A 10,676-nucleotide genomic window follows, 5' to 3' on the forward strand; every position below is an offset into this window, starting at 1 on the left:
AAAGACGCCGACTTTGCATGCCAAGTCGGCGTTAATTACGCGTGCTAACACACGGGGGCGTCTTAATACTTGCCCACTAGGCCTTCCATAGAATCCTTGCATTTGTTCGTGTGGATTTTTGGAACTTTCCTGACGCGCTTTGATCCACAAATGCATTTTTTCTAAAAGATATTCTCAGCAGCCTATCAGATCGTCTCTTCCAATTTTAGCCAATCACCGGAGAATGTCTAATATGGGTGAACGGGCTCTGCGTTAGCCTAGGAAACACGGAAAATGACTAAACATGAATCCTGCCATTCTCAACAATATTTAATCAGGTATGATCATCGGTTTAATAAGATTAACAAGCAATATTTCACCTACATGCTACCAGACGACATTGCTCATGATCTGAAGGAGACGATGTCCGTCATTATGGCAGGTTGTTGAAGTCCACATAGACACGTTAATGTGATTGGCTAAAATTGGAAGAGACGATCTGATAGGCTGCTGAGGATATCTTTTAGAAAAAATGCATTTGTGGATCAAAGCGCGTCAGGAAAGTTCCAAAAATCCACACGAACGAATGCAAGGATTCACACCAACGAATGCAGGGATTTGTAACTTGTGTTTGTCAGGTTGCAAACGAATGTAATACGGTCATTTATTTGTGAATCGCGTTACAATTGTGAATCACGAAATACATTTGTGAATCGTGTTACGTTTGTTTGAATCGTGTTACGTTTGTTTGTTTGAATCGTGTCATGTTTGTATGAATCGTGTTACGTTTGTTTGGATCGTGTTAAGTTTGTTTGAATCGTGTTGCGTTTGTTTGTTTGAATTATGAAACTAATCTAACTCCATAGGGGAGGAGTTGAAAACGGCTGTGTGAAGTCGGACATTCCAGCTTCTCGTGGTTTGCTGCGTTGATGTCAGTCATGGCCGATCAAGCGCTGTTTGCTTACTTTACTTTATTTATAATTTAACTTAGTCTTTCCGTTAGTGAAGAGCCCAGCTAACAAGGGACGTCCTGGGGACGTTCGCCGACGTTCCTATTTGGTTCCTATAGGTCATACCGTGACGTTATCCTTAGGACGTCCCTTGTTAGCTACTGGTTGCTCTTTCAGTAACATTGCACTACTGTACCTCACTGTACCTTGCCACCAGGCTCCTGTTTGGTCATTGACATAGTCACTGATCTGCAAATTTGCACTATTGCACTGTACTCCACTTAGGTTAGATAAGTTATAGGGTTGAAACAGGTTTTTTGTGCATTAGGGTTACTATTTATTGTTATTTGTAATTTAGGAAGTTTTAGTGTTAGGGTTAGTATAGTCGTTTATTTATTGCAATCTGTATATTTAGGAAGTTCACTTATCTAACTTCAGCATAGATGTAAATTTGTTCCGTTTACTTATATGTTATGTTATGCCAGGTGCTTGCGTTGTCTTGTCTTAAGAATTTCATTGCCCAGTCTAACCTTGTGTTGTTCTGTGCATCTGACAAATAAAAGACTTGAACATGAACCTCTGGGGAAAAAACACTGCACCTTTTTCTATCCTTTTTAAAAAGGTTGAGAAGGACAATTTTGAGTGAGGAATCGAAGGGTGACAATTGTCCTTCTCAACTTTTTTTAAAGGTAAAGAAAAAGGCACTCTGGTCTTTTAACTTCTTCCAGAGCTGTAGTTTTATTTGACACAACTTTGATTCTGAAAGTCAGTAATTTATTTAAATTCCACAAAATAATAGTCACACCATTTATTTATTTCCAGAGTTTGAACTACAAGGAGAGAGAGAAAAATGACAGGGTAAAGAATCATACAGTCAGTATGATTTCCTTTAACCAGTGTAAAGATTTTAAAAAGTGATTATTGTAGGTAATAAAGTAACCATAACAAACTAAATAGAACCTAGAAGCCAAGCAAGCAGCCACAGTTAAGAGCCTCAGGGAATGATAGCTGGACTATACTGGGGGGGTCTGTAGTTGTCGTAGGCAGGCAATCCCTCTTCTGGTCCTTTTGGGGTCCTCAAAGTCTGTAGCAACAAAAGAAGATATGAGAAGACATGATTTGTCAAGGATAAACAAGCGGAGCAGGTTCATGCAGGGGGACGCGAGACCTAGCGCGTCACAGCAATCGTCATCACGCGTCAAGGCACACCCTCCTAATAGGGCGGGGTATATAGCAGGGATCCCAGCTCCTGCATTGCTAGTGCGACACACACTCTCGGTCTTCTGCGGCCTCCTGCGGCCTCCACCTCCCCGGCCTCCCCCCTTTTTGTCTGGTTCCTCTTTTTTTTCTTCTCAGGGGGAATGCATCGCTGCTGTCTGCCCGGATGTCGAGACGTGTCTCAGGAGACAGTGTCTCAGTTGGGTGCGGCAGGGAGCCGCTGCGAGCACAACCATACGCCAAATCAAATATTACAATAATGTATTGTAACGTGTGTAATAAAGTATCAAGTAGCAGAACATTACTGAGTCCTCCTGCCTGAACCAGTTGATTCTTATTGAATTGAACATTCATTTTTATTTCTGAGAGGAAGCATGTTTGGGTTTTGGTTAGTGTTGTCTGCATCCCCTTTGCGCCTTAGGTTTTGATCCGTGGAGTTTGATCTGGTATAGAAACGGGGGAAAAGCAGTGTTAGACTTCCTACCTCATAGCTGTTTGGTGGGATGTTGAATGTTGTCTGTGAAGGTACAGGGCCACCTTGAGGTAAGTGACTGCCAACGATGAACACCTGCTACAAGACAAGACATGTAATTATTAAGGTGCATCTTGTTTCACCGTCCCCTGCAGTGGCCTATACCAGCTGCCAGCTGTACGGCATTTTGACCAATTCCACATTGTTTTCAATGCTTCCACCTACTTCAGGGGAACGAAGTAGTGTGGAATGACAGACAGCTTTGCAGGCAAATGCTGAGACAGTGATGGTGACCATCATCTCCAGCAAAGAGAAAACCACCATGACGCCAGAAATTCCCTGATGTTTGGCCTGTGAAGACACAAAATTAAGAAATTGCTGTGCACATGAGAAACATTTTGTGAAGATTTTTACTCCAGACACTGGTTCTCTAGTAGCTATCTACTATTTAAGGGATAATGCCCGACGAGGTGTCCAATATCATCTGATAATGGACGATGCGGAGGCATGAACAGTCCGACGCGCAGCGGAGTCCATTATCAGATGATATTGGACACCTCGAAGGGAATTATCTGCTTATACCATGGTCACTTGCCAACGATTTTTTTTTACAAACATTAATAAGTGTCTTTAATTAAAATTTAAATTTTAATTTAAATAATTTTAAATTAAGGCGTTTTGCAATAGAAATCTAACGTTTTTCTACTTTAGCCAACTCTTGATTTTTGTAGTCCGCTCAGCTCATAGAACCAACACCGGCTTTCCCTTGGCTGAGCTATTAGCCCAAAAGCTAACGTTATGCTAGCAGGATTCAAAGGATGTGAGATGATCGCATGAAAGTTGACATTTTCTCCAAACAGTGATTATAATTTGACAGTATGTTTAACAACAAGACTAGCCAGCTATCGAGCCATGTCATTGTCCCCAAATAAAATCAAGATTTTTAAGAAGAAAATAATCGGCCGTGTAGAGTTGCTGCTACTACTGTTGTGTTGGCCGCAGAGTGAAGTAGATTGAGTAGCGAGGTGAATAGCGAATGGGATGTGAGATGAGCGGTTACGTGACACTGACACACTACATTCAGAAAAGAAACATTTTTCAAATAGGTTAAAATAAATATTGAAGTCACTCATTGTTGTAAATACAAGTTAGCTTGTTAAAGTCTTTCAAAATTGTAAATGGAGGCTTTGACTACGCCACTGTTGTTATGGTTTCTTATTTCAGATACTTTGTACAGGCTCTTGTGTAGCCAGCGGAATAATATAGAACGGTGAAAAGACAGTTTTTCTGCAATTACACAGTAGGTGTACGTTATCCTGCTATTCCGGACTCCGCGGAAGCAACCGCCTCCGCATCGTCCGTTATCAGATGATATTGGACACCTCGTCGGGCATTATCCCTTACATAATGTACACCCCTGCAGCCGATCAGAATTGAGTATTCACCCAGACCATGGTATAATGTCAATTAATAGCCTACAGCAATTAGGCAGACTTTTATGATGGCATGAATGGAATGACAGTTGTGCCTCATATTCATATATATATATATATATATATATATATATATATATATATATATATATATGTATATTAAAATTGCTAATCATTACACTGTTTCTGCTAAATTAGTCATATCTCACACCTTCAACTCTGTGTACAGCATGACCCTGGGCCAGCTATACTTGTTTGACTGAAGTGACTGTGAGGTGTTATTCACTTCTCAACACTAGACCTGTATTGACAATTTTCATTTTTATCAATACGCATACTGTAACTTAAATTCCATAAACATCTCAAATAGAAAAGGAAGAAATATATATTCATACCCAGTATTGATAACATAGCCCATAGTTAATGTAATCATAACAATAATAAAATACACCAGCAGTATCTAAAGAGTAGAGAAGAGTGCCTATGCCAGCAGTCACTGTGGCGACAACATTCATTCCCAATGAAGCCTTCATCTGAGGGAGAGATAAAAAGCAGGGTTAAAGGATTTATAACTTTAAATCTATGAAGATATTCAAAAAGACTCGACTGGACATTAATAAAAATCAACATTACTAACCAGGCACTTGTTCAAGGATTTTTCAGCTGCAATGGTGAGAGAGCCTGCAATTATGTACTGAGAGAGACAAATAGATGTTTGCTTAGTAGTACACACAAAGTTGATATACATTTAAATCAATTAACTTTTTTATGCAACAATATGAACTATATACTCAAGTACACCATGGTACACTATAAAACATAGACCTAGATATTTAAAGATCCCATGACATGCTGTTTTTGGATGATTTTATATAGGTCTTAGTGGTCCCCTAATACTGTATCTGAAGTCTCTTTCCCGAAATTCAGCCTTGGTGCAGAATTACAGCCACTACGAGCAGTCCCACAATGAGCTTTCCTCAGGATGTGCCGTTTCTATGTCTGTAGCTTTAAATGCTATGAGGAAGAAAGAGGCGAGGCTAACACAAACAAGACTGTAATAATTTTGTTATCAATTAATTAAGCCGAAATATTACATTTATCGGACTCTCAGGATGATCTGGCCGCCTTTGTTGCCGGTCGCGCAGTTTTCACATAGCCCTAGGTTTCAAGTAAGCTCCCGATCATACTTGGTTTTAAGGGGTGTATTCCCCTTAGTCTTAGCCCTACCCCTAGCTCAAAAAGAGTATTGGGACACCACTAGCTCTCATGGGAACGCGCAAAACTAAGGGGAAGGGGTAAAGGGAAGGCGTAAGGGGGAGTATTGGGATTCGGCCTAATTCTCTGTGCGGGCAAAGCAGTAACCTTCCCTATGTCACAATAGGGACATTTTCAAAATAGAGCGTTTCAGCTTTCATTTTCTCAAAGGCGGAGAAGAATACCCAGGGCGTGGTTTACACCTATCGAAAGTTGTAGCCACTGGGGGACCAAAGGCAGGCTCTGGGAACTTATTAATGTTAAATGACCTCCTAAAGTGAACATTTCAGGTCATGGGAACTTTAAGTCTAAAGCTGGAGAAGCTGAGCTAGAGCGTACTCATACCAAACTAAACTGCTTTAGCAGAGTATAAGCTTAAAACATGAGGAAACAATAATAAGGAAACAGTTCAATGAAACTACGTAACCGTACTTCTGTAATTGGAGCTACTCAGCTAGTAAAGTGGGGTCAGGCTTAACTTCGAATGACAGCATTCATTGATGATTACACGAGTTGCCTCGACTGTGACAATAATCAAATTAAAGTACAGAACAGGTCTTATTGATTCATTCAATTCATTGTTTAACGGTGACACAACAAAACCTTAAAAGTGAACTGAAATCCACACCAGTATTATAGAATGACGACCAACAACAAAAGGAGCAAAGGGAATAAGTGCACTTACAATGATGCTGCCCCAGACGAATATACCACTTGCTACTCCAAGACCCCCTCCTTGAGTCACCACCTTACCGCGGTGGAGGGGTTTGCGTGTCCTAGTGATCCTGGAAGCTATGTTGTCGGGGGCTTCATGCCCCTGGTAGGGTCACCCAAGGCAAACAGGTTCCAGGTGAAAGACCAGACAAAGAGTGGCTCAAAAAACCAACCATGAAGAAATACAACAATGGTTCTCAGTTGCCCCTGCCCGGAAGCGGGTCACCGGGGCCCCCCCCTGGAGCCAGGCCCGGGGGTGGGGCTCGATGGCGAGCGCCTGGTGGCCGGGCCTTTTCCCATGGGGCCCGGTCGGGCACAGCCCGAAGAGACAACGTGGGACCCTCTTCCAGTGGGCTCACCATCCGCAGGAGGGGTCATGGGGGTCGGGTGCAGTGTGAGACGGGCGGCGGCCGAAGGCGGGGGCCTTGGCGGTCCGATCCTCGGCTGCAAAAGTTAGCTTTAGGGACGTGGAACGTCACCTCGCTGGCGGGAAAGGAGCCTGAGCTGGTGCGCGAGGTAGAGAGTTTCCGGCTAGATATAGTCGGCCTCGCCTCGACGCACAGCGTGGGCTCCGGAACCAGTCTCCTTGAGAGGGGCTGGACTCTCTTCCACTCTGGGGTTGCCCTTGGTGAGAGGCGTCGAGCTGGGGTGGGAATACTGGTTTCCCCTCGGTTCGGCGCCTGTACATTGGGGTTCACCCCGGTGGACGAGAGGGTAGCCTCCCTCCGCCTTCGGGTGGGGGGACGGGTCCTCACTGTCGTTTGTGCTTATGCACCAAACGGCAGCTCAGAGTACCCACCCTTTTTGGAGTCTCTGGGGGGGGTGCTGGAAAGCGCTCCTCCTGGGGATTCCCTCGTCCTCCTGGGGGACTTCAATGCTCATGTGGGCAATGACAGTGAGACCTGGAGGGGCGTGATTGGGAGGAACGGCCCCCCCGATCTGAACCCGAGTGGTGTTTTGTTGTTGGACTTCTGTGCTAGACACGGTTTGTCCATAACGAACACCATGTTCAAGCATAAGGGTGTCCATATGTGCACCTGGCACCAGGACACCCGAGGTCTCAGTTCGATGATCGACTTTGTAGTCGTGTCATCGGACTTGGGGCCGCATGTCTTGGACACTCGGGTGAGGAGAGGGGCGGAGCTGTCAACTGATCACCACCTGGTGGTGAGTTGGCTTCGATGGTGGGGGAGGACACCGGTCAGGCCTGGCAGGCCCAAACGTAATGTGAGGGTCTGCTGGGAACGTCTGGCGGAACCCTCTGTCAGAAGGAGCTTCAACTCCCACCTCCGGGAGAGCTTCGATCATGTCTCGGGGGGGGCCGGGGACATTGAGTCCGAATGGGCCATGTTCCGGGCCTCCATTGTTGAAGCGGCTGACCGGAGCTGCGGCCGCAGGGCGGTCGGTGCATGTCGCGGCGGTAACCCTCGGACCCGGTGGTGGACTCCGGAGGTGAGGGATGCCGTCAAGCTGAAGAAGGAGGCCTATCGGACTTTATTGGCTGGTAGGACTCCAGAGGCAGCTGATGTGTACCGGCAGGCCAAGCGGAACGCGGCTTTGGCGGTCGCGGAGGCAAAAACCCGGGCATGGGAGGAGTTCGGCGAGGCCATGGAGAATGACTTCCGAACGGCTTCAAAAAGGTTCTGGACCACCATCCGGCGGCTCAGGAGGGGGAAGCAGTGCTCTGTCAACACTGTATACGGTGGGGATGGTGCGCTGCTGACCTCGACGGGGGACGTCCTGGATCGGTGGAAGGAATACTTCGAAGACCTCCTTAATTCCACCAACACGCTTTCCGACGTGGAGGCAGAGTCTGGGGACATCGGGGGGGGCCCTTCTATCTCTGGGGCTGAGGTCGCCGAGGTGGTTGAAAAGCTCCGCGGTGGCAGGGCCCCTGGGGTGGATGAGGTCCGCCCGGAGTTCCTTAAGGCTCTGGATGTTGTAGGGCTGTCTTGGTTGACACGACTCTGCAACATCGCGTGGACATCGGGGACAGTGCCTCTGGACTGGCAGACCGGGGTGGTGGTTCCCCTCTTTAAAAAGGGGGACCGGAGGGTGTGCTCCAACTTTAGGGGGATCACACTCCTCAGCCTCCCTGGGAAAGTCTATTCAGGGGTCCTGGAGAGGAGGGTCCGTCGGATTGTCGAACCTCGGATTCAGGAGGAGCAATGTGGTTTTCGTCCTGGCCGTGGAACAGTGGACCAGCTTTATACCCTCCGCGGAGTCCTGGAGGGTTCATGGGAGTTCGCCCAACCAGTCTACACATGTTTTGTGGATTTGGAAAAGGCGTTCGACCGTGTCCCTCGGGGGCTCATGTGGGGGGTGCTCCGAGAGTACGGGGTACCGGATTTCCTGATCGGGGCTGTCCGGTCCCTGTACGACCGGTGCCAGAGTTTGGTCCGCATTGCCGGTAGTAAGTCGAACTTGTTTCCGGCGAGGGTTGGACTCCGCCAGGGCTGCCCTATGTCACCGATTCTGTTCATTACCTATATGGACAGAATTTCTAGGCGCAGCCAGGGTGTTGAGGGGGTCCGGTTTGGTGACCTCAGGATCGAGTCGCTGCTTTTTGCGGATGATGTGGTCCTGTTGGCTTCATCGGGCCGTGACCTTCAGCTCTCACTGGAGCGGTTCGCAACCGAATGTGAAGCGGCTGGGATGCGAATCAGCACCTCCAAATCTGAGGCCATGGTAATCGACCGGAAAAGGGTGGAGTGCCATCTCCGGGTCGGGGAGGAGATCCTGAACCAAGCGGAGGAGTTCAAGTATCTCGGGGTCTTGTTCACGAGTGAGGGAAGAATGGAGCGCGAGGTCGACAGGCGGATCGGTGCGGCGTCCGCAGTGATGCGGGCTCTGCATCGGTCCGTCGTGGTGAAGAAGGAGCTGAGTCGAAAGGCGAAGCTCTCTATTTACCAGTCGATCTACGTTCCTACCCTCACCTATGGTCACGAACTATGGGTAGTGACCGAAAGAACGAGATCGCGAATACAAGCGGCCGAAATGAGCTTTCTCCGTAGGGTGTCCGGGCTCTCCCTTAGAGATAGGGTGAGAAGCTCGGTCATCCGGGAGGGGCTCAGAGTAGAACCGCTGCTCCTCCGCGTCGAGAGGAGCCAGCTGAGGTGGCTCGGGCATCTGATTAGGATGCCTCCTGGACGCCTCCCTGGTGAGGTGTTCCGGGCACGTCCCACTGGGAAGAGGCCCCGGGGAAGACCCAGGACACGCTGGAGGGACTATGTCTCTCAGCTGGCCTGGGAACGCCTTGGGGTCCCCCAGGAAGAGCTGGCGGAAGTGGCCGGGGGGAGGGAAGTCTGGGCCTCCCTGCTTAGGTCGCTGCCCCCGCGACCCGATCCCCGGACAAGCGGCAGATGACGACGACGCTACTCCAAGACTCAATTCACCAACAGCCATCACGATTCCAAACAAAAATGTCATGGCGCCAACCATGATTTGTACTGTCTGATGGCATAACAGACGGAGCAAAGACAGTCAGACAGTGACTAAATCACGTTCATAAGAGAAATGTGTAAACAGTGATGTAGCCATACACCCCTCTGTACTATGAAACATTCTTCACTTTCGCTCCGTTTTGATTACATATATTTATCTTACATACACTTTGTACAGTAAAGTCCTACCCCCAGAGCCTTTGAATGTCCCTCACGGAACCTCTCCATCACAGACGACACCACAGGTCCTACCCTACCCGTACAGGTGGGGGGAGAGGCCCCCATCCCCAAGCCGTTCCCAGCAGGGTGAACATGGGTGATGACCACCACCCCATGAGTGGTTGTTGATACAGAGCTGGACATCTTTACAGTGGAGAGCAGGATGTTGTAAGGACGTGCTGGTCTTTCTGGTGTGGTCTGAGTTGGGTTGTTGGACTTCCTCCTTAGAAGCTGATAAAAGTTGATCATTTATCATTGATGGTCACATGACTGCTCATATAGTCTGTGAACTTTGTCCTCAACTTCAGGTGAAATTATTTATGTAGGCCTATCAGTGTTTCCTCTAAGATTTTTATTAGCAGTGGGGGCAGGTCTGTCCCCATGACGTTTTTTTGTAGGGTCCCCTGAAAGTCCATGTAACGTCCTCATAACATTTAGGGGACGTTCAGGGGACGTTCCCTTGCGACGTCCTGATAACTTTCGCATTCCAAATGCAGAATCAATTTCTCAACCTTAATTTATAGTCACATTTATGCATTTAATGGATATTTTTTGTACACAAAGTATAAAATGCATATTAGCCTAGTGCAAAACTAAACTGAATGTGTTCACTTAAACTCAACAATGATAAAGAAATCATTAAAGATATCAATAAAGAACTGACCGGCCCCTCGCTTCGCGTAAATCACAGAAAGGTTAACTTATGATCCAGTCCGATCAATTCGCAAACGTTTCTCAATTATGGTGTCAGTTATTTAGCCTGGCTGCCAGCCCAACTTCTCCCCGCCCCCAAAAAAATTTGGTCGGGAAGTTGGGTCTGGAGGGTCTCGTATTGGGGACCAACTACAGAAAACCAGAATCTGGGCGAACCAATGAAATTGCCAGGGCGGGCTTTATACGATGATGGACAGATGATCAGTAACGTAATCACCCACGACACAAAAGAGCGCTTAAGTTGAATTCATTTTGAACAAACATGGCTACCGCTGGAGAT

The 10,676-nt window shown here is 47.3% G+C and overlaps 1 protein-coding gene across 1 annotated transcript; it reads right to left on the reverse strand.

Annotated features, from left to right (window-relative positions):
* Nucleotides 1–1,722: 1,722 nt before the first annotated feature.
* LOC124472662 (membrane-spanning 4-domains subfamily A member 4A-like) lies at nt 1,723–9,876 on the reverse strand. The gene is made up of 8 exons (XM_047027643.1): nt 9,653–9,876; nt 9,407–9,473; nt 5,992–6,035; nt 4,690–4,746; nt 4,448–4,585; nt 2,845–2,970; nt 2,632–2,718; nt 1,723–2,013 (listed from the first exon to the last, which is right to left on the reverse strand). Exons 1-8 carry the CDS (start codon nt 9,824–9,826, stop codon nt 1,924–1,926), a joined length of 783 nt encoding a protein of 260 aa, XP_046883599.1. The 5' UTR covers nt 9,827–9,876; the 3' UTR covers nt 1,723–1,923.
* Between the last annotated feature and the right edge of the window lie 800 nt (nt 9,877–10,676).

This window comes from Hypomesus transpacificus, chromosome 2 (genome assembly GCF_021917145.1).
Source record: "Hypomesus transpacificus isolate Combined female chromosome 2, fHypTra1, whole genome shotgun sequence".
NCBI classification, from domain to species: Eukaryota; Metazoa; Chordata; class Actinopteri; order Osmeriformes; family Osmeridae; genus Hypomesus; species Hypomesus transpacificus.